This window comes from Propithecus coquereli, unplaced genomic scaffold (genome assembly GCF_000956105.1).
Source record: "Propithecus coquereli isolate 6110/MARCELLA unplaced genomic scaffold, Pcoq_1.0 Scaffold291, whole genome shotgun sequence".
In the NCBI taxonomy this organism is placed as follows: Eukaryota; Metazoa; Chordata; class Mammalia; order Primates; family Indriidae; genus Propithecus; species Propithecus coquereli.
In genome coordinates this window covers 1,526,352-1,549,427 of record NW_012148519.1, presented here as the reverse complement: position 1 = coordinate 1,549,427, position 23,076 = coordinate 1,526,352, and the positions used below count along the sequence as shown (strand labels likewise).

Genomic DNA, 23,076 nt, shown 5'->3' with positions numbered 1-23,076 from the left:
TGTTAGCAACTGCCCGTACCTGTTCAAGCAAAATTCATCCAACAGTTGCCAAGAGGTTTATTTTCCCCTGGCTCTCCAGTCCCAACTCCTGGGCTTTCCCGTGCCAGAGACCAGGTGGGGGTGGGGGAAAAGGCGGTGATTAGTCACTAACTGCGGTCTTCACACCTTTATTGGTATTGTTTCCTTGCCTTTAATCCTCTCAAATCCAGAAAGTACCCCAGTCCAGCACCCCTGCACCCCCGCCTCAGCCCAGCTTGTGGGTGGACACCGAAGTGGGGAGGCGGGAGTCGTGTGTGTGGGACAGGTGGAGAAACAACGCGGACCCCCGAGCAGAGGGCCACGGGGGTAGCGGCTGTCGCAGGGGCCTGGAGCGCGTCCGGGCCGCACCGCACGTCGCGGAGCCCCAGCGCGCAGGCGCGCCGCCGGGTGCCCGCGCGTCCCCCGCGGCCCCCCCAGTCCCGAGCGCCCCCCCCCGGGAGAGGGCGGCGGGGCGCAGGGAGCGTGCGCGTGGCCCGCCCCGGGCGCGGGCGGAGGGGAGGAGGAGGGGCGCGCGGCGCCCAGCCCGCAGAAACCGCGAGCCGCGCCGGCGGACGGAGCCCCAGCCGCAAGCCGCGCCGCGCCGGTAGGGGGCCGCAGACCCGGGGGCTTTCGGGGGTGGGCGGCTGGGCGTGGGGGCAGGCGGGGCGGGACTGCGCGCGACTGGGCCCCTGGGCGCTGGCGGGATCCGGAGGCCCGCGCGACCCTCGGCTCTGGAAACTTTGTGCTGGCGCTCCCACCTGCTCCCGGGCGGCCCTCGCCTTCTCGGGGTGGCGGGGGAGGAGAGGCGCCGGGCCCTCCGCAGCGCCCCTCGTCCCGGCCCCGCCTCGCCGAACCTCGGCGCGCACCCCTGCTGCTCCCCCGCTGCCGCTGGCGCGCCCACGCCGGGACCCCGGCCCTCTGCGCTCGATGGCGGGCATCCTCGTCTGCTCCTCTCCCCTCCTCCTCCCTGACCCCTCTGCTCTCGGACCCGCCATGGCTTCCGCACCCGGCCGTCAGCATCCACCCGCTCTGGAGCTGACGGCGGCTTTTTGCATCTTGCAAAGATTTCTGGTGCATTGGTAGAGGCAACTTGACTTTCAGCGATGCCAAATATTCAACTTGAGTCTTTCTCTGCGGCAGGAGAGTGGTGTGCACAGTGCTAACATGTTTTTTATTTCTCCTAAGTACCCTTGCTCCAGAGCGAAGTTGAGTTGTTTGTGTGTGAAAGGAGTTGCGTGCTGTAGCCGCTTTAAGTGGATTGTATAACTCTATTTTATTTAGGTGGATGTTGCCAGTGGTACCAGCCAGTGTTGGGGTAACTGGGCATCCCAGAGGCAAGGGAAGGAGGAGTGACTTACAAATGCAGTTTTACTGTGTAGGGATTTTTTTGTTTTTAAACCACCTTGTTCTTTCCATCCGGCAGGACGGAAAAGGCATTTAGCATGTGTTAACTCGTTAGATGTTCATTATAGTTTTATAAGAGAGGTAGGTGGAGAGCATTACCTTCCCGTTTTACAGATGTAAAAACAGAGGCAAAGGGCTAACTCTGGATCCTTTACTAACCTTAAAGGAATATAGACCAAGACATTTAACCCAATGTTTCCTGGAATGCCTATTGCATAAGGCCACTCAGAAGTATGGTGGAATGTTGGACGGTCCTCCCTGAGATTGTATAGATCAATTAAAAGTCAGGCCACAGCCAGCCAGCAGCAGCTCCATGCATGGGACTCAGATCTGCCACGAAGTTAAATGACACTGGACAAGTCACAACTTCTCTCTGCTTATTTCCTACCTGCTCTTTAAAATGAAGGCAACAAAGGTGCTGTATTCTTTGCAAAGTTGTGTGTGTCTGGACTCTGGAAGCTCCACTCCCTTGAGCTGCAATTTGGTTATTGTTCCTTATTGTAGACTCATAAAGGCCCCCCCGTCTCTGTTCCCTTGAAAAACGCAGGGAATGAAGTAGCTCCAGAAAGAATAACCACCTCTTCTTCGCCAGAGACACCGGAGAATTCACATCAGGGACAGGCTGGGACAGAGACCCCTGCCTGGGTGAGGGAAGAGAGTTGCCGGGAGGAGGTAGGAAGGAGCTCTGCACAGGCGGCTTGACACATGGGCCCTATTCCTGCCTCCAGCTCTGACTCATCTTCTGACGCTTGGGGGAGGAGAGGTAGTTGCTTGGTATTTTTGGCTTTCCCCCATAAAACTGAAGACAGTTTCCTTCATTCCGAGTCTTTTTAACGTCAGTGTCGAACGTGTCTGTGCTGTTCTCTTCTGAAATCTTTCATATTGGTCGACTGCAGGTATGAATTCTATAATACTCTTTAATAGAATGGCATAAATGTATATTCATATCATAAAAAACTGGCCAGGTACATAAGTCAAGGAGAAATCCTTTAAAACTTTAGCATTTTAAAAAGATGGACTTTAGAGAGGGATCTGGTGGGTAAGATTGCAATTATGATTTTGTTTTAAGGCAAGGTGGATGAAAAATGCTTTTCCCCAATGTTACGAGAAAGACATTAATCATTCTCTGTAAAAAATTTAAATTTCACTAATAAGGTTAAAGCCTTCTTTTGAGCATCTTTCTCAAAAATGACTGCTGTATTTTTATCGGTTTGTGTGTATTCTTTTAGACTTTTCTAAGCATTTTCATAAATGTCTTTTTGTACAAAGCGATTTTTTAAACTGAAATTATTTTAAAATCAGCTGGTCTGTTCATAGAGATTTGGCTTCTGTCCAGAACAGGTAGCATGCTTTACTGATTGTAAAGTTTTAATAATCCTGATAGTATGGTGGTATTTCTCAGGGCAACGTGCAGACGACCTTTTAACTTCAGAGTAAGTTGAATCATTAGGATCCTGAGCTTGACTCTCAGGTACGGAAGAAAACTTGCCTATTTAAAAAAAAAAAAAAAATCTAGGCCTACAAGTGTTTTGTCTTCCTTTGCTTGTAATTAGGAATCAAAGAGAGGGGAAGGTAGCATGCTTTACTGATTGTAAAGTTTTAATAATCCTGATAGTATGGTGGTATTTCTCAGGGCAACGTGCAGACGACCTTTTAACTTCAGAGTAAGTTGAATCATTAGGATCCTGAGCTTGACTCTCAGGTACGGAAGAAAACTTGCCTATTTTAAAAAAAAAAAAAATCTAGGCCTACAAGTGTTTTGTCTTCCTTTGCTTGTAATTAGGAATCAAAGAGAGGGGAAGGCAGGGAGAGTTGCTAAAGCAACGAAGGCCTAAGTATAAACTTAACACCGCTAACATTTAAGGTGGTAGCTTTATTATTTATGAAAGCTTCACTGGGATGAAGACAAAGAAAGGAAAGGAGAGTGTTAATGTGGGCACAGTTAAAATCAGTCATTCCAGGAGATGGATGAGTTAAAACAAAATTCATTACAAGAATTTATAGATTTCTATATTAAACATTTACGGAGGACTTTTACCATTGCTAAAGGTACTATGCTGAGTGCTGGGGAAAAAGGCAAATAAGGTCTGTCCCTGACCTTTATGAAGCCAACCAGCTAACAGTGACATTCAGAGAGGATTGGCCAGAATTTCAGTGGTTCTAAATTCTTGGAAATCAACATTGTATTTATTTAACCTTCTAAATTGTGAAGTATAATGTACAGAAAAAGGTATAAAACAAATGGATAACTCGATGAACTATTTTAAAGAAAACACAGTGTAACCATCTTGCAGGCTAAGAAGCCACCTCCCCCTACTTTTTCCTAAGGACTTCTCCCCCTCCCCCAGAGGTAACTTAGAAACCACTTTTATGGAAATCACTTCCTTCCTTTTCTATAGTTTTTACCCCGTAAATATAAATCCCTAAACAAAATAGTTTCATTTTGCCTGTTTTTACTTCTATGCAGATGGAATCAAAGTAGGTATTCTTTTGGATCCTTCTTTCTTTTGGTTGGCATCATAAATGTATACACCCACACCTATATAATTTTTTGTTTAAATTCCTACAGCATGCTTTTTTTTTTTAAAGTTCATCCATGTTGTTGCTTGTGACTGTAGTCAGTTCAGTTTTGTATGAACATACCGCAGATTATCCACCCACTGTTGATGGACATCTGGGTTGTTTCTGGTCCGGAGCAATTTTGAGCAGTCCTGAGTCAGGTGTGCATATTTTCAGCTTTACTAGTTGCCTGTTTTTCAGAGTGGTTTTATCAATTTACATTCCTTCAGTGGTGTCACCCTTGAATTTATAATCTACTGTATTTGCTGTTTAACTACAATATGCTTGGACATTTCTTGAATGAATGAATAAATGTCCTAGGTAATCTTATCCCTGGCCCATCATGTACCAGTGTATTTATATTTATTTTCATATTTATTTTAGTTATCTGTTTTGGACTAACCATTCAAACACCAGAAATGGTTTTTTCACTGCATTTGGTTGAGAAATACCTAATAGATCCATCAATCTTTTTTTTTTAAATAGATGAGTAGTTATAGGAAAATTTAAATATGCAAAATGGAGTACTAAAAATAAAAGTGTCTAATACCTAGAAGTCTTTTAAAGCTCTTGAGTAAATCCTACCTTTGGTGAAAACTTGCATTGTGTCCAGCCTTAAATATGTAGGGCAGTCAGTGTGTGATGTGTACGGGAAGGCAGGGCTGTCCTTATGGAAGTACCCTCGAGGACGGGGCTCACACACTTGTGTACCTGTGCATATTCCCTGAGAGGCACTGAGCACAGACCCTGGTGCCTCCTGCCCTGGCAATTCCAAAGTAATCACAGCTTCTTTGCTATAGGAATAAATTACTCTTTTACAATCTTTAAAATGTATTTTTTCCCCAAATCTTCCTTTGTGTGCAAAAGTAAAGGTAGCTTAGAGCTGGGATTTTGTTTGTTTTAGAGACAAGGTCTCACTATGTTGCCCAGGCAGGTCTTGAACTTCCTGGGCTCAAGCGATCATTCCTCCTCAGCCTCCGGAGTAGCTGGGATTATAGGCAGTAGCTGGGACTACAGACACCTGGGCGGTTTAGAGCTGGGTTAGATAGAATTCCTGCCTTCTGAACAGACAGTTGCCAAGTTAACTTTGATTACCCGTGTTTGGTTTTGCCAGCTGGATTTAAAGCTAGCTGGGGGTAAGGTAGGGTGGGGTGGGGTGGAGTATGTGTGTGTGTGTGTGTGTGTGTAAGAGAGAGAGAGAGGGAGGGGGGGGGGGGGGGGGGGTGTGTGTGTGTGTGTGTGTGTAAAGAGCAAAAGAGGATGAAGGAGAAAGGGGAACTCACCTGAGGATAATTATTAAATTCAAGTGTGTTTTGAGTACTTACTATGTGCCTAGTATTGTGTGCTAACAGTCTGTCCTTAGAGCAGAATGTTCTACAGTTGTGTAGGTTTTACAGAGTACCCTCAGGTGGATCCTTTTTTCTTTTTTCTTAGCTGGAGGGATGATGGAAGAACACTAGCCCAAAGAATGTGAGATTTGTAGTTCTTTTTTATCTTGGAAAATGGCTAAATTACTCTACTTTCAGTCTTTATTTACATAAGTTACAAGTACTTTTTGCTTATTATAGTAAAGATTTTTTTCAGATTCTCTAAAATCATCATTTTAGAAACCACATGCATATAAATTAGAAGTTTTCAAGAAAAGGCACCCACAGGAGGAGAATTAAAAAGTAGTGTCAGAACCTCTTAAATCTGAGTGATGGCAGGAGGAATCCTGTTTGTGTTCTCTGACATCCTCTTGGCCTTCCGGCAGGCAGCATTCACCAGCAGCTCCATTTCCCACCTGTTGCAGGGCACGGGCAGTGCGAGCCCGGGCGAGGAGTCTGAGTGCTCAGGCCAGGCCAGGCCCTGACTGTGCAGCCCACTCGGCTCACCTTGGCACTGCCCTTTCTGGCTCACACACGCAGAGAGATAGACTGCAGGTCCAGTTTGCTGCAGTTTGGTCAGCTTTTCCACGCCCCCTGCCATCTTGAAGTCTCAGTGGACAAAAAGTCTCTTTTGAAATTCATATGCAACTGCTGGGCTTACTCCTGCCTCTGTCCTGCAACAGTTTCAGCATCGATGGCCCACGGCAGGTTTTTTGCCTCCTTAGGTCTTTGAGTTTGTGGGTACACAGGAGAATGCTCTTTAACGAGAGCACACTGCTGCTGCTGCTGACGAGCAAGCATTGCATGGCAGAGAGCCCTGGAGCTCCAGCTCTCCCCTCCTGGAAGAGAGCAACCTCGAAGGGAACTTGTTTGAAGTCTTAAGGAAGCACTGGTGAAAATAAAATCTGGGAGAGTACTGTCAGCATACAAATTCAATACAAATTTGAAGTCATGATTTATAATTAAGAATTTTGCCAGTTTAGCCATTGTGCCTTGCTGGTGTCCTTGCTGACTTCTCTCCCACCAAATCAACTCATTATTCTGGCTCCTGTGTAAAGTGCATTGGTGGGCACAGGCCAGAGGCTACAGAGGGGTCTTGGACTGACAGCTAGTTGTTGTCATTCATTTTCTTCTATTAAAATATTTTTTTTTAGAAATTGAAATCATATAGAAAATTACAAAGGGCAAATTAACCAACATCATTACTCACCACTCAAAATCATTGGTCATACTTATCTGTCTTGTCTTTTATAAAAAAAAGTAAGCATTATAAGTCAAAGTTTCCTGCGTCCCGTTCTCCTTCTCCGTTGAGACAACCACTCTCATGAATTTGACAGATTTCCTTCCAACTCACTTTATTTAAATATTAATACCTATGTATTATAAATCAAACAGTACATTTTTTTAAACGATGTCCCTTGAGTCATACAAACTGCATTTTTGTTGAATGTCAAAAGGACATAGAAACATCTAGCCTTTATTTCATACTGTCACATAAGTTCTGTGTTTAGGGAACAGAACTCTTTCATGGTTAAAGGTTGTACATCATTTCACATATCCCTTGTTAACACACACTGGAGAGGTAGTCAGTGTTTTATAGAGCTTCAATTTCTTGGTACAAACTTTCAGCCAAAGATAATCCAAAATGGAAATGAAATGGGATTTTTTATACTGGATGGTATCTTAAAGCCAAATGACTGTATTATTTTATTTGAAAATAATCTTTAAAAATAAATTACATTTATTGAGTTTCTTGTTCCATGTATCCTAGCAATTACAGTAGATAATATTTATCTTTTCCACAATATCGGCTTAATATATTTTTAGAAATACTACTTGCTAGAAATGTAAATTCCCAGGCTTTCACCTCCAGAAATTCTGATTCATTAGGTGTAGGGTGGGTCCTAGGAATCTGCATTCTAAAGAGCATTCTAATTTATAAATTCTTTCTTTGTTTTCCTTAAAGTAATAATGAACTTATAAGGACTGAGATCTTATTTATGAAAAGGCTGCATATTCTGAGATTTTGTCGTCCTGCTTCTCAGAGGGCAGTAGCGACTTTGGTAGTTTTGAGGCAAACTCATACCTACCTGGGTTTTACTGCTGATATGGGTGATTTTTTTTAAGTACTCTGCCTATAGATATTCTGCCTTATCTAAATCAAAGTTTACCAATTAAGCAAGCATCTATGATTCCCATTTAATTTTTACCACTTACTCCTAGAAGATTTAAAAATATTTTTATATAGGCCATTGCTCAAATTGGTTTTCAGTTGTCACCAACCAGGTTTAAAGGTAATTGTGGACTTTAGCAAGCATTTTCTTGGTTCAGTTTTATCAGATTTTTCACTCCCGAAGACCATCTCATACCTAGCAGTTTCGGATTTTTAGAGATTAATATCCATATTATAGATATAAAGCACAAGCAGATTGACTTCATGTTCCTTCCTTGCTTTTTCTTTGCAGCCCGCCCCCCCCCCCCCCCCCATGATATGTACGTTTTGGTCATCTTTGGATGAGTTGATCTGTTGTGGTCAGATTGTATGACTGATCAACAAATGGACAACTCAAGGAAGGAGCGTTCTGGATCCCAGTGGGATTATTAACTTTCTGTGTAGAGTCTGGGAAAGCCTCTTCAGCTCTGTTTACCTCTGATTCCTCATCTGGGAGCCCCAACAGCAGAATGATGCTGTCCCGTGAGAGGCTGAGCAGGCTCACGTTGCTTACACAGGACAGGCCCTTGAGTTTGCTTCAGCAAGTCCAGTGGACAGGATGAAGCAGATTAATGAGAGCAGCACTTCTGACACTTTTTAAATTTTTTAATGAATTAAATTTTAGAGACAAGGTCTCATTTCGTTGCCCAGGCTAGAGCACAGTAGCATGATCATAGCTCACTGCAACCTCCAACTCCTGGGCTCAAGTGATTCTCCTGCCTCAGCCTCCTGAGTAGCTGGGACTACAGGTGTGCACCTGTGTTTTTTAAAAATGTGTATATGGATTACCTGGGATGCTGTTAAACTGCAGCATCTGATACTATTGTTCTTGGGATAGAGCCTGAAATTCTGTATGTTTATCAAGCTTGAAGATGGTTTTGATGCTGCTGGGCCTTGGGTCACACTTTTTGAGTAGTGAGGAGCTTATAGAAAAGGGCTTGTATTCTTCATTCAGGATCTAAAAATAAGGAGACTCTTGTAAGAATGGCAGCACATTTTGAATGGATTGGAGAAAAAGCATGATAGTACAATCTGTAAGACACCTCCCCAAGAAACAATTCAGTTGTTCAGTACCTTGGCTGTTTTTATTGTGCTTTGATCCTGTGCCTTCCCTTTGCATTGGTACAGTACCCAGTTCACACTAATAATTTGGTTCACTTAATGTTAGTCTATCTCTTATTATTAGTGCTTTTTATATGTGTGACTTGTGTCATCTCTTTAAGGTGATAAAATCCTAGTACGGGGTTGTGCCTCTTTTTTGTTTGTTTTATGTTATTTTACCAAGCAGATACTTCAGTGGCCAGGGTTGTGTCTTATTTCACCTAAAGGTGAAATATTCCTGTTGCAGTTACTGTTGCGGCATAATACAATTCCAAAACTCAGTGGTGTAAAATAACTATTTGTGTTGTGCTCATAGATTCCTGTAGGTCAGGAATTTGGACCTCACATGGGGGGACAACTTGTCTTTGCTTCACAGTATCTAGGGCCTCAGCTGGAAGATTCAAAGCCCCAGAGTAACTTGATAGCTAGGAGCTAAAATCATATTGAAGTGCCTCTCCTCACATATCTAGTGGTTGATCTTGGCTATCAGCTGGGACTTCAACTGGACTATTGGCCAGGACATCCAAATATGGCTTCTCCCTGTGGTAGCTCCGTTGGGCAAATTTGGGCTCCCTCACAGCATGGCAGCTGGGTTCCAAGAGCAAGTCCCAAGAGAACAAGGTAGCAGTGAGAGGTTTATAATCTAGCCTCAGAAGCATCATTGCTACTGTATTCTCTTGGTTGAGGCAGTCACAGAGCTTTCTCCAGGTTCAAGGAGAAGGGACATCAGCCCTGCCGTTGGATGGGAGGAGTGTCAAGATTACATTGTAAGAACACCATGTGGGATGGGAGATATTGTTGTGGCCATCTTTGGCAAATGCATTCTGCAGCCGTCCACAACAACACTTAGCATGGTGTTGAACACATAGCATGAACTCAGTAAAATACTGCGGTGTCAATGAGTGGTAAGTAATTTAAGCACTGAGGTGGGTGAGGACCAAATTCAAAAATTCAATTCCAGATGTGAACAGATTGCCCCATGGCACCCAAATAAATGCAGATCTTTACCTTTTATAGTTATTGATAGCCTCTCCTTCCTGTTTGACTCATCTGATTTCCAACATGGAGAATGTATGGATTTATCATACAGAATGAAACTTCTCAAAGTCTGTGCATCTGTGTCACGATACTGCTGTGTTTTTTTCTGCTCTCCTCAAGTGGACTGCCCATCTGCTTATTTGGGCTGGGCATAGTCTACCTCCAGCAGCTGGCTAGTATCTTACAGTGATTGGTTTTTGTTAGGCTCAGCGAACACAGCGGGAATGGGCCAGTGGTCCACACACCCACATCGAGAAGGGCAGCCTGGTCACAACTACATGAGCAGTTGATCTATAGCTGCGTGTCACACTGGGAGAGTATTTGTGGCTAAACCAGAATGGGGACTCTGTCTTTAGCTTCATGTGTATCATGTGTATTTATCCTCATCCCAGAACACTATCATATCAGTTAATTAATATGATAGGAAAAGCAAAAATGCCCCCTCCTCCAAACGTAAGTGGAAGATGTTGAGGTGTTTTAGCCAAACTGCTAAAGCTTTCTAGGTGACTGAGCAATTTGTGAATATCTTTTACTTCATTTTACTTTAATATGAATATAACTCATTGTTTGAATTTTATTCTGAATGTTGTGTGAGAAAGTTATTTTACATTAATGCAAGATTGCCACATAGTGATTTTATTTATAAAAAAATTGTTTTAATATTCATGTTTATTTGAATATTTTAACTTTTCCCCCAGTAGAATACATTTCTGATTAAATAATGAAAATGGATGAGAAAGGTAGTATTTATTTATTTATGACAGTGTAGGCTAAAATGCTTCTGTTTTAAAAAGAATGACTTTAAGGGTTTTTTAAATAAAAGAACTAGATAGATATTTACTTTATAATAAGTGAAAATGTGATTGCATAAGCTTGTCTTTTTTTTTTTTTCTTTTTTTGAGTCAGAGTCTCGCTTTGTTACCCCATCTAGAGTGCAGTGGCATCATCCTAGCTTGCAGCAACCTCAAACTCCTGGGCTCAAGTGATCCTCCTGCCTCAGCCACCCAAGTAGCTGGGACTATAGGCACTTGCCACCTTGCCCAGATTATTTTTTCTGTTTTTTGTAGACATGGGGTCTCACTCTTGCTGAAGCTGGTCTCTAACTCCTGATCTTAAGTGATCCTCTGCCTCAGCCTCTCAGAGTGCTAGGATTACAGGCGTGAGCCACCATGCTTGGCCTTACATAAGCTTTTCAAATATAAAAAAAGTAACAGTGTAGGCCTTCAGTATGTACTCTGACCCTCTGAAATTCCTAAAGCTAAAAATATTTTAGTCAGATCATTTTACACAGTCATCTCTAGAACCATTGTGGCCATTTTCTGTTTGTTCAACATGAGAGGAAAAAGCAGTAGATAGAATTAGATAGAAGGTCAGTTCTTTAACTGGCGATTCTAGTGGTTGTCAGCATTTTTTAAAAAAGAAAAGAAAAGTGGCCTCCATGGCACTAGGTTGGATGCTCAGAATAGAGCCCAGGCAGCGACTCTGCGTGGCGGTCATCACCGCTGCAGGCCCGGATGCCAGTGGTAACCACAGGGCTGTGCCTGCATCCCAGGAGCTCTCCAGTGCTGGGAGCATTCGCTGGTGATTAGCTTATGCATTATTGAGATTATAGGCCCCCTAGGAAGACACTAATTCTGCATTTTGTTTAGTACTTAGTGCTCGATGCTTATTATTCAAAGAGAACAGCATCATCTCTGACAAGCTGTTGCTTATAGCTGGTTAAAAAACAAACAAAAAAGCCTCCCTGGGGTTGGTTTAGGATAACTGCTCCTTTCTATCCCTCACGGTACCCCACCCCTATTCCTCTGGCCAGGAAAGCATTTTTTCCTCCCAAGACATAAATGCAGCTGCCAGAGCAACTTGGGAAGGCCGAGTTGATCACCATGGACAGCGACGTGGACAGTCTTCACCATTCTCCCTGGTCATCCTCCTGCCAGAGACCAGTGAGTGGGAGTGGCATGTTCACTCAGAGAGCACCATGCAACTTTCGATCCCTCAAATATGGGTCAAACTCTCCTAACAGATCTCCTTTCCCCGTTTCCCAGGACACATTTACTAAGTTGATTTTCATGCACCTATGACATAATACCCATGGGTTTCTTTTATTCTTTAGGATCAGGTTCTGCTAATCTTAGAACTGGACCAAACTAGGGCTTCTTGTTGTGCCTACTCTGGGACTACTCCTTGCCAAGGTCGCTCTGCTGTCAGGAGGGCTTTCTGTGTGCTGCATGGTGTACCAGGCTGTGGCAGTAGTTCCCTGTTCTGGCACTAGGTGAAACCGGAGCAGCTCAGCCCATCTGGGCTCGGTCTTTTCTGTAAGCAGCATTTAAACACGTTCTTGTGCAGATCCAAGACCCCTTTCGTGCATCGCAGGTGCTGGCTGGTGGTGGTAGAGCGTGTAAGGTGTAAGGCAGGTGATGAGAACACAGCCGCCCTGCACAGTCATGCAGAGAAGCAGTGTGCGGTCTTGAGCTAGACGTCTGGATACCTTGGATCTTTTCTTGGTTTTATTTGTCTTCTCAAGTTGAAATGATCTCACCCTTGCATTTTCCAATCTGTAAAGGGGGTCAGGTGTGTTATGTCAGAGGAGCATCTATATAACGTCTGTGCCCTCTGAGTGCTCTCTGGCAGCAGTTGTTTTTCTGAAACTTTGGACCAGCTTTGGCATTTTAAGCAGGTTTATTGGCAGGAGATGGACTAGCAGCAGCAGGAATGGAGCATCCTGTCTGTCTCACTTGGATTCTGCCCCGAGGGCTCACAATCTGTTTTCCCTGCAGCACCAAGTACCCTATCACTGCTGAGCTAACAGAATAAGCCAGGCTTCCACAGTGAGCCTGGGCACCCTGCCTCGGGAGGGCCAGTGGCTTCCCAGACAGCATGATCATTTGGGAGGACACAAGGCTGAGTCCTTCTTAATTAGACAACAGTAATTTTCACTTGAACATGTGCTAAAAAAATAGACAACTAGATAACCTACTTGGAAATTTGATTAACATCTTCCAGATTTTCCACATTGAGGGGAGCTTGAAACCAGCAGTTCGAAGGCCTAATTTTGTGTTTAATACCACAGCGACTTTGCTTTGTAAACTAGTAGGATTCTGCCAGGCAAAGACTAGGAAGTGGCAGGAGACTGCTCTGCTGTAGGAAAGAGTGTTCTCACCTAAAAGTTCTGCCCTCTTTATATTTTACATCCAACATACGTTGCCTTATGTGCCTATGCCCTCGTTCCTCCTCATGATGCAATTTCACCTGTGTACCTCTCTCTGTGCCCCTGCAGCATTAACTAGTCATCAGATGTGGGCTCCCAAAGAGGGGTGTAACCTTGGGTGAGGCAGCTCCCTTCAGACTAGGGCAATTTCTGGGAGGGACTTGTGAGCTGTCAGCACCAGCACCGTGCACGCCTCAGTCTTACAGGGAATCTACGCAGCACCCCATAGCATCCACCTCTGCATTGGTTCTCAAAGTGTTTCCCCTGACCAGCAGCATCACCCATCACCTGGGGAATCCACAACTACTGAATCAGAAACTCTGGGGTGAGGGCCCAGCAATCTGTTTTAACAAGCCCTCCAGGTGATTGCAATACATGTGCGAGTTTGAGAACCACTGCACTATAGTGATACAACTATTTTTAAACTTTTCTTTTAAAAAAGTAATGTAAAATGTTAAATATACATATGTCATTTGACCTAGCCCTTCACTCCTAGGCATTTAGCCAAAAGAAAGGAAGGTGTATGTGTACACAAGTACCAGTACATGAATGTTCATAGCAGCTCTACTCTTTAATAGTTTTAAACTAGAAACAACCTGATGTCCATCAGTAGGTAAATAAACCAGTCATGGTATCTGGTATATATCTACACAGTAGAATACTCAGCAATAAAAAGGAATGAACTATTGATAACCCAGCATCATGGATGTCAGTGTAATTATGCTGAATGAAGGAAGCCAGACCAAAACAAAATATTGTAGATTCCGTTTATATAAAAGTGTAGAGTGCAAACTATAGGGACCAAAAAAAACCAAAATCAATGGTTGCTTGGGAATGGGTTTAGAGGGCAAGAGAGGGATGGATTATAAAAGACCACGAGGAAATTTTTTAGGGGTGATAATGTTTATTATTTTGAGGTCATGGTGTCTCAAGTGTATACATATGTCAAAACTCATCAAGTTGTATACTTGTTTATCAGATTGTATGTCAGTTATATCTCAACACTCAACAGAGCTGTAAAAAAATTTTTTTTTTTTTTTTAGAGACGGGGTCTTGCTCTGTTGCCCAGGCTGGAGTGCAGTGGTGCACCCATAGCTCACTGCAGTCTCAAACTCCTGGGCTCAGGCGATCCTCCTGCCTCAGCTTCCCAGAGTGCTGTGATTACAAGCATGAGCCACTGTGCCCAGCCCCAAAAATAAAAATTAAAGTGTGATGGTTACCTGGGAGAGGCAGGGGAACAGATGGGAGAGGAACACATTTTTAATGATGTTCACGGTGCTCATCATATTATTATATAAATGAATAAAAAAGGATGGCCACCATGGAAAAGAAAAACTAAAATGTCCAATTACTCTCGTGAGCACCAGTGTTCATGGTTATAGCCACATCCTCATTGCCATGTGCAATGTCATCACTCCTGGCCACGCCTGCCAGCAGCTGACTTAGGCTTCTTCCCTGGTAAACACTCTCCTGCATCGTGTTATAGTCACATGGCTGCTTGTCTTGCCTGCATCTTGCTTAGCTGTTCTACCCGCTGTGGTGTCTGGTCTAGTCCTTCACACTGCCGGGGTGACTGAGGGTACATGGAAGAGACTCACTTTTGTACCTTGTGGCCCAGTGAACATTCTGTATTGCCTTCACATTTTATTGATATGTTGTGGCCTCTGAAGCTTCTTTCAAAAGGAGATTTGTCTTTGTAATTGCCAAAACTATACTTAACATTTGTCACACCATGCGTTATGTGTCATTAACAAAAAGCTGAGGCTGAGGTTGATTTTTTTTTTTTTTGTCTTTTGAGACAGGGTCTCGCTGTGTTGTCCAGGCTGCCGTCAAACTCCTGGGCTTAAGCGATCCTCCCACCTCAACCTCACAAGTTATAGGGATTACAAGTGAATGCCACCGTGCCTGGCTTGAGGTTGCTGTTTCTTACTGGTGCATTTCTTAAGTGCACACCTAGAAATATTTAGCACACCTTTGACTTCCTAGATTGATTTCAGTCAAACCTGGTTTAGTATTAAAAACCCATGAGGAATTCTTTTGAACTTCCTGATTGGGCATATCCTCGCCTCTTTGTCTTTCTGCAGATCTGATTTGTATCCACTATAACCAGCACTACTCAGGACTTTCTGGATCCAGACCGAGGGCTGCAGTGTACACCGGACTGTTGAGCAAGTGAGTAGCCCCAGGATTGCCTCTGTGGAAGCTGGGGATGTTCTCATCTGACTGAAGTCACTTCTGGCTTCCTTATGGTACCCTGGGTGCGGGTGAGCACACTTCCCACTGGGCACAGACCATGAAGCACTGCGATTTTGTGATGAGAGGGATTGATGTGTCTAAAATCTCTGGAAACCATTGTTATTAACATACGTAGACATTTTATAGTAAACAAACACTGTACTTATGAGAGAATATAGATTTTCAGTCGGTGGGATTCATCTTGGAGCTTAGAATTAAATGATAGAGGAGGGTGAGGTTATCATTTAGCTATACCCAGGATCAGGTTAGGTAAAATGCTCATTTAGCTTGTAGGAATAAACTTTTAAGACCATGACCTTCAAATTGCCTGGAATTATTTCCATGGAAATGCCACAGCACAAGTTACCTAAAGCTAATTGGATTTCCAAAGTGTTCACATGTCACAAATATGATGGGAAATAGTTGCTTTTAAATAATTGGGGGCTCAGGTGATCTGACTTTACTGCCCCTGATCCAATTCAGTATCTTTTTAGTTCATAAAGGCAGTTCATTAAACACATTACCTAAGGTGAGATCACTTTCTTACCTTTGTAAGATTGCCACGTCTCGGATTAGGTTAGGAAAATAACAGCCGTCATAGCTATGGAAGCAGACAAGAAGTAGGCAAGAAGTGCAGGAAAAGACACGGCTGTGGGGAGATCATAATTTCTGCTTTCTTCCTAATCACCAAGGAGCCCCACTCCCCCAGTAGGAGCAGGACCCTGCAAGACTGCTGTTCAGGAACTAGTCAGGCACGTTTCTGTCTTGAACTTTTCCAAAAATAGGAGAGATAACAGGATGACTACTTCCACTTAGTTTTTTTTTTCTTTTTTTTTTTGACAATCATCAGAGAACTGAGTTTTACATTGAGTTTATATGTTGATGTCTTAGACTACTTTTCCTGTTAATTGATAGAAAATAATTTGTCTACATCCTTGAAAGAATGTACTATATTATAAAAAATAATTTTAATCCTTTTACTTTCCATTCCACAAACACTGCAGAAGGCTAGGATGAATCAATAGCATTTAAAGTACTGACAAAAGCTGGGTGTGGCGGCACGTGACTGTAGTCCCAGCTACTTGGGAGGCTGAGGCAGGAGGATCACTAGAGCCCAGGAGTTTGAAGTTACAGTGAGCTATGATGATGCCACTGCACTCCAGCCTGGGTGACAGAGCAAGACGTCGTCTTAAAATAAATAAATAAAAAATAAAGTACTGACTAATACCTGTATTTTGCAGGAAAGAGATTGTGATTTTGGATTCCTTGGCGGAGGAAAACAAAACATTCTGGTCTTGCCCCCAACGATGCAAGTGTGATTGCTGGCGTCTTCATGAGCTCCAGAGGTCACAGCACGCTACCAAGGACTCTCATGGCCCCTCGGATGATTTCCGAGGGAGACATAGGAGGCATTGCTCAAATCACCTCCTCTCTCTTCCTGGGCAGAGGCAGTGTGGCCTCCAATCGGCACCTCCTCCAGGCTCGTGGCATCACCTGCATTGTTAATGCTACCATTGAGATCCCCAATTTCAACTGGCCCCAATTTGAATATGTTAAAGTGCCTCTGGCTGACATGCCTCATGCCCCCATTGGACTGTACTTTGACACTGTGGCCGACAAGATCCACAGCGTGAGCAGGAAGCATGGGGCCACCTTGGTGCACTGTGCTGCAGGGGTGAGCCGCTCAGCCACTCTCTGCATCGCTTACCTGATGAAATTCCACAACGTGTGCCTGCTGGAGGCGTACAACTGGGTGAAAGCCCGGAGGCCTGTCATCAGGCCCAACGTAGGCTTCTGGAGGCAGCTGATAGACTATGAGCGCCAGCTCTTTGGGAAGTCAACGGTTAAAATGGTACAGACGCCTTATGGCATAGTTCCAGACGTTTATGAGAAAGAGTCCCGACACCTGATGCCTTACTGGGGGATTTAATGCCACCAAAGCCTGCATCAGCAGCCCCTGAGCAGTGCCAGCATCTGCTACACACTGTCTGCTCCCCTCTTCACTTTTCTTCTCAAATGGTTGACTTTCGGTTCTCCCTCAAGTGTTTTTTACACTGGGTATTCAAGTTTATTTTAAGAGATAAGGAGGGAGGGGAGGGACATAAAGGGAATGCATACATTGCTAGGAACATTTTTAAAACTAACATTTTGGAATAGTGTTTATGAAAATCTTGAACTGGCTTTTAATCATTTTTAACAATTTGAACAGTTTAATAAACTGGTTCTGCTTTATTCTGAATCCCATGCCTTTTGCCACCGCGTTAGGTGCAGGAGGAGCTCAGTGCAAAAATCACTTAGGGCCCTGATTAACCCTTTAGAGACAAGCTTTGCCTAAGGCTGCCGACCACACAGATGCTTAGGGAAGATTGATACCAGCTTCAGTCTCTACTGGATTAGCCCTACTCTTTCCTTTCCTATTATTTAGTAAATCTGTAAGTTAAATAAACCTTTATTATTTAGCTGTTAAGTAATTATAATGAAATCTGCTGCAAAAGCCCTCTTGGAATCAGTGTGCCCAAGATATTAGCACTATTTTTAATAAATATATCTGCTTAACATTAAAATTTTTACTAATAATTTCAAGGTGCGTGTTGATGGAAGAAAGATGCTGTCTAATGATTGTGCTAAAATATGGCTCTTGTGACGATTATGAACACTACCTAAAACAAGACATCCCAGCCGAATCATGTCAGTGTTTCACATTCTTGCAGATGGGCAGGTATATCATTCACAACACTGGAAAATAGTATAGGATGTACACTCTGATAAAAGGTGCTGTTTTCAGTTTTCTCTGGGTAAGTGGAATGCACCAAACCAGTGAATCCTCTCTCAAAGGAACTGGTTTTCAACAAAAGGTGTGTCTCTGCCTATTAACTCACAGAGGAATGCCCTAACCCAAACCTCAATGTAAGTCATAAGCAAATAACAATGGCTTCCTTTGTTTAACTTCGGAAATGTCATCTAGTTCACTGCTCCTAGTAAATTTGACAGCACAACTCATCGGGGATGTGGTAGAAGTTTAATGAGCTCTTTTCTATTCCATTCCTGGGAAACCACTGGCGTTTACCAGGTTGCCCCTCACTTTCAGAAGGGAGAGCCGCCTGGAAGTCTGCCCAGACAATGAGAACCACTGTCACAGCACTGCTTTATTCTACTTCACTGGTCCGGTAGAATGTAGCTTGCTTATCAGTGCAATGATTTCCTAGATTTTTTAGTCTATTTTGGCAGGAAGCCTTGAATATGCCAGTAGCTACATATTTAGACAAATTGTATCGTCCAGATTTTACCTGGTTTGTAGCAATGTCTTCAATCTAAATTCTCCTTTTTCTTGTTTTATGCCACTTGCCCATTCTTAAAAACATGCATTATTGTCTAAATAGGAAAATAAAAATGAAAAAAATTAAAATTAACTACTGTTAATACTGTCTATGGGAAATCAGAGGAACCAACAAATGCTACATTAGCATATAATCAAAAAACAATAAAAACAAAATAATCCAGGGAGGCTATGGCTTCTTTAGTATGAAAACATCTTTAAGTCTAGTAGCTCTGAATAAGGCCTCCAAAACAATCATTGTATATAGTAAGAAAACACCTGGGGACATGTTCTTGGTAATTAAAGAAAATTTCCTAAGAAATCTGGCAAACAGCTCTATGGGGATGTAGCTAAGAATGTTCTTCATGCTTGGGAAGCCTAACACCTTTCTCATCGAAGTGCTGGGGCCCCCATTCATCCTAATGGCTTGCATCTATGTGAAATCTTAACCCAGCAAAGAAAAGACCAAGCAAAAGTCTAGTATAGTAGCATGACATTCTTCTATACTTGTGTTTTACTGTCAGTGTAGTTTAACAAGTAGTTATTTCAGAGCAGACCCGGAAAGTATTTTAGAGGTCAAGCTTTATAATGTTTAAACATGTCAATTAGGGCAATTGTTTATTAAAATGTAAACAAAGGAGAAAAGCCACACCATCTTTTAAAATACAGGACCAAATTACACATCACACACCAGACAACCCATTTCACTATGGACCCATGGCTACAAAATAATGAGATATCACATGTGAATACTATTTTTAGCCACTTACACTATATTCACTTCAACATATAATGTAAGTAAAAATTTTGTTACAATGATACTTTGTTAGAAAAGTATTTGTAAAGTGGCATTTTTCAGCCAAGAGCTATTCTACTTAAGCTTTATTTCCTCAGCTTGACCTTGCAAGGAGAGGGCTTATCAATATTGTTATTTGGTGCACACTTTTCCAAAGAAATACTAAGTGACCTAAACATTAAAAAACCACTGGCTAAACACATCTTGCCCTGCATTCTGACATTTGCTGGAATGGTCTCCAGCAGTCTATAATGCTCCCTTCTGAATGGCAAATGTCTCTGAAAATGTCACAGTTTATTAGCTGTTCACAAAGGAAGGTGTTTGACTGAGAAGGTGTTAAGGGGAATTTTTGTAGTGGTCCCCAGGGCAAAGTAAGCATTTCAAATTTCTGTACCATACAGCCCCTATCATCTTTTCAAAGCTTGAGAATTCACTAATTAAACAGGCAAGTAGAAGACATCTTTAAACAAATAAGACTGAAAAAAACCCTCAAAATATGTATATGTACACAAAATATTCAAATACTTAAAAATACACAACTCCTGTGGAAAGCTAACTAGTAGCCACAGGAAAAATAAAGCATGGAAAATACCCTAACATATCCTGTATCTCTTCCATCTCAAGCATGTCCAGACAAAAATTAAATTACTCACTTAAGTCATAAAAATTTGAAAGACAAAATGCAATACAAGAAAAAAAAACTGCTTATTAATCGCCACTCAAGCAGTGGGGTGAAGCCGCCTGACACAATACACAGTATGGAAATAAGTAACCTTGGTTACGGTTTCCAAGGACACTGGGCTCTTGGCTAACGAGAAGAGCTGAGGTAAAGCTGAATGCGACGTTGAGTCATTTTAATAAAAGTGGATAAATAAAGGAAAGCAGCACAATGGTATTCCATACTCCCCAACTCCTTATTGGTAGTGTCTAATTAAGCATTTCAAGTATTAAACAGATATGAAAGGTAGTGGATACTTTTCATAGCAAAGGCTTTTTGTTGACGCCTGCTGGATTTTCCTCTTGCATCGCCTAAGGAATGACTAAACCTATCATACTTGGTAAGGAAGGCGGTGATTGTACTTAGGAATTTTATCTGAGGCATTCTGGAATTTATCTAGGAATAGAAACCAATCTGGTTAACAGGTAAGTGCTTACTTTTTAAAATGTCATTGATGTAGGCCACTGTGACCAAAACAGTCCATACAGCATTTCCAAAAAATGTTTCAGCAACATAAATTCTGTCAAACTGGGAAGCATTCTTATTGCAAAAGTAGATTCTTTCATTGTGGTTCCGTCATGGAATTTACAAGACTTATGAGAAGCCTGCTTGAATTCTGCCGCCACGTTGAAACACCCGGGCTGCCGAGGATGAAGTGGAGCCCAGAGCCCTCGGGAGGAGCCTGCTGAAGACGGGCCCACCTGTGGTGTTACTAACACCACTTAGCCCTGTGGAGAGCAACGGCTCTAAAGGTGACAACTCAGAGACAGCTGCCTCGGCCATTAGTACATGGAGATGGAGCAAATGAGAAAAACAGGCATCTCATCAGTGAATCTCTGCATTCTGGTGCATAGCAAGGTAGAGCAGAAGCCTCATTAACAGCTGTTTAATGAAAGCGTTCCACACCTTTCTTGGAGAAAATGTAAGAGCTGTAAGATGGAACAAGATAGAATTTGTCCTGAGAGGGGAAAATAAACTAATTATGTAGAAGCAGCAATTATATAGACAAAAGCAACTTTTTCAGCTTAAAAATAAAAACTAAGTCTAGGTCAGAGAGCCCAAGTCACACAAAGTGAAGCAAACAAGATTTAGAATTTCTTCATAAAGCACATAATCAACAATCCAGAGAAATGTGTGTCCTAGATCGGTATGTTCTTCCTAGGAATAGCACAGCCTTTAGCCACGTAGATTTTTTTCCCCTGATTTTATGCATTCAGTTTAAACGGCAAAGACAATTGCCCAAACAAGAGAGCATGAGCCTTTTCCTTCTAAAATTCAGTGCTGTTTCTGAACAATTTGTTCCACTGCTTCTAAGTCATGTACCTTTACCATAAATATACATCTCACTAGGCTGGGAACTCCACGTTTTCACCTGAATTAATTTTCAGGTCTTTATTATCAACACTGCAAAGTCAGGCAGTGTCGGTCCCTATGCAGTATCTTTGGAAATCTGGAGACAGGCCACCACAAAGATTTCATTCCGCTGCCTTTCCAAGTCTTGTCTGAGATCCATGTTCAGTCTCTGTGTGAGGCAAAACAGGTTTTCAGCGAAGACTCCTAAGGGGAAGGATATTCATTCTGATCCACAGGATTTGGGCTTCTGTCAAAATGAATATTCTTCACCACTGCAAAATGCCCAGGCATGTTTTAGGAAAAAGTCTTTTTGAGAGTTGACAGTTTTAGAAATGAAGGAAAGGAGCAGAGAATTGGTTCAGCTGTGACAGCAAAGTTGGTAAAATCTGCCCTTACCTGCCGCCATTGTCCAGTGGAGACCAGCAGAACCTTCTCTATAAAAAGACAGAGCATCAGTTTAATCACAATTTCCCCTTTTTATTCATTGCGGGTATTAACAAACTGAATGTGGATAAATGCATTCTACTTCACAGGACAAAATGTGTTTTAGAAATAAATAAGCACTGGCTCAAAACAGTCTTGCCAATTCCAGTCCCACGACAATATTTTTCTTCAAATGTCGACTCTTCACAGTTTCAGTATTGCAGCAGTAAATCATTCCTTAGATAGAGAAAATTGTGGTCCATGTTTTAAAACATCTTAAGAGAGCTAGAGACACGTGAGCAAACTTTTGGTGCCACATGCGGTTTAGGTAGGGCTGTTGCACGCTATCCCAAAGACGGGCGGTGGGACTGAGGGACCAAAGGCCCTGCAGGAATGACTGGGCCCCTCCACAGCGCTCCCCCCACCCTGCCTCTTGGGGAATTCTTCAGACAGATTCATGGATGCAGTACTTGAATTCTGTTTATTGGGCCCTTGGGGGCCCTTGTCACCCCAGGGGGTGTGACAAGAAAAAAAAAAACAAAATGGTTGGTGCTTCATAGAGGAGCTTTTCAGAGCAAATCAGGCAGGATGAGGCCAGGAGGTTTTGGTTCCACACAGTTGATCCAGAAGTTGGCACAGCTGGCATGATACTGGTGCCCTCCATATGCCAGCTTGAAACTGTCTGTTTCTGAGTTGAATGCCTGCCAGAAATAAACAGAGATGTGGGGCGAGTCGGGCTTTTTCTGCATCTGAGGGCTTTTCAGCAACCCCACGTGTACACCTCTCCAGGTCACAGAGGCTGAGGCCAAAGTGACGCACACACAAGAGCTAAGCAGGTAGCTACAGGAATTCAAGTGAGAAAGTGTTTCGCTGCTAATTAAAGGTATAAAAATGGTTACCACTAGACCCAATTTCAGCAAAAGGTGGCCAAATCTTTCATAGAAAAGGCAGACAGAGGTTATGGGAGGAGCGGAGGGATCACGATATGGGGAACTAAAGTAGCCCAGGGCTGTGGATAATTCTTACCCTCACTGTGCTGAAGGAGCCCTGCTCCTGAGGCTGGCATTTGACTGTAACATGCTAATGCTTTAGGTTTCTGTGGCTGATTACCATCATGAAAAAAAATATAAGAAAATAACAGATAACCCTTAGGATCTAATTGCACTGGGAGCTGATAACTAAATCTACATAATTAAAAATTCAAACAGGTATAGTTTGTAAAAAAAAAAAAAAAAAAAAAAAACAAAAAAAACCTCTAACTAAATGGATATTAAACATATAAGAATGATTTCCAGATGAGCAGTAGCTATGGTCAACTAAAGTAGTCC

The 23,076-nt window shown here is 42.8% G+C and overlaps 2 protein-coding genes across 2 annotated transcripts in view; one reads left to right on the top strand and one right to left on the bottom strand.

The window, feature by feature from the left end:
* The first annotated feature begins 506 nt into the window (after positions 1-506).
* DUSP14 (dual specificity phosphatase 14) lies at positions 507-17,701 on the top strand. Its single transcript, XM_012648641.1, has 3 exons — positions 507-622; positions 14,992-15,079; positions 16,384-17,701. The coding sequence occupies exon 3, from the start codon at positions 16,476-16,478 to the stop codon at positions 17,070-17,072; it is 597 nt and encodes a 198-aa protein (XP_012504095.1). The 5' UTR covers positions 507-622; positions 14,992-15,079; positions 16,384-16,475; the 3' UTR covers positions 17,073-17,701.
* Positions 17,702-21,832: 4,131 nt separating this feature from the next.
* SYNRG (synergin, gamma) overlaps positions 21,833-23,076 on the bottom strand; it is a 110,824-nt gene continuing 109,580 nt past the window's right edge. The window contains exon 19 of the mRNA XM_012648636.1: positions 21,833-22,449. Coding sequence (XP_012504090.1) covers positions 22,318-22,449 — 132 coding nt within the window. The 3' untranslated portion in view covers positions 21,833-22,317. The remainder of the gene's footprint in view (positions 22,450-23,076) is intronic.

Excerpts from the sequence above, each read along its gene's own strand:
- DUSP14 (XM_012648641.1), top strand. The coding sequence starts at position 16,476 with ATGAGCTCCAGAGGTCACAGCACGCTACCAAGGACTCTCATGGCCCCT.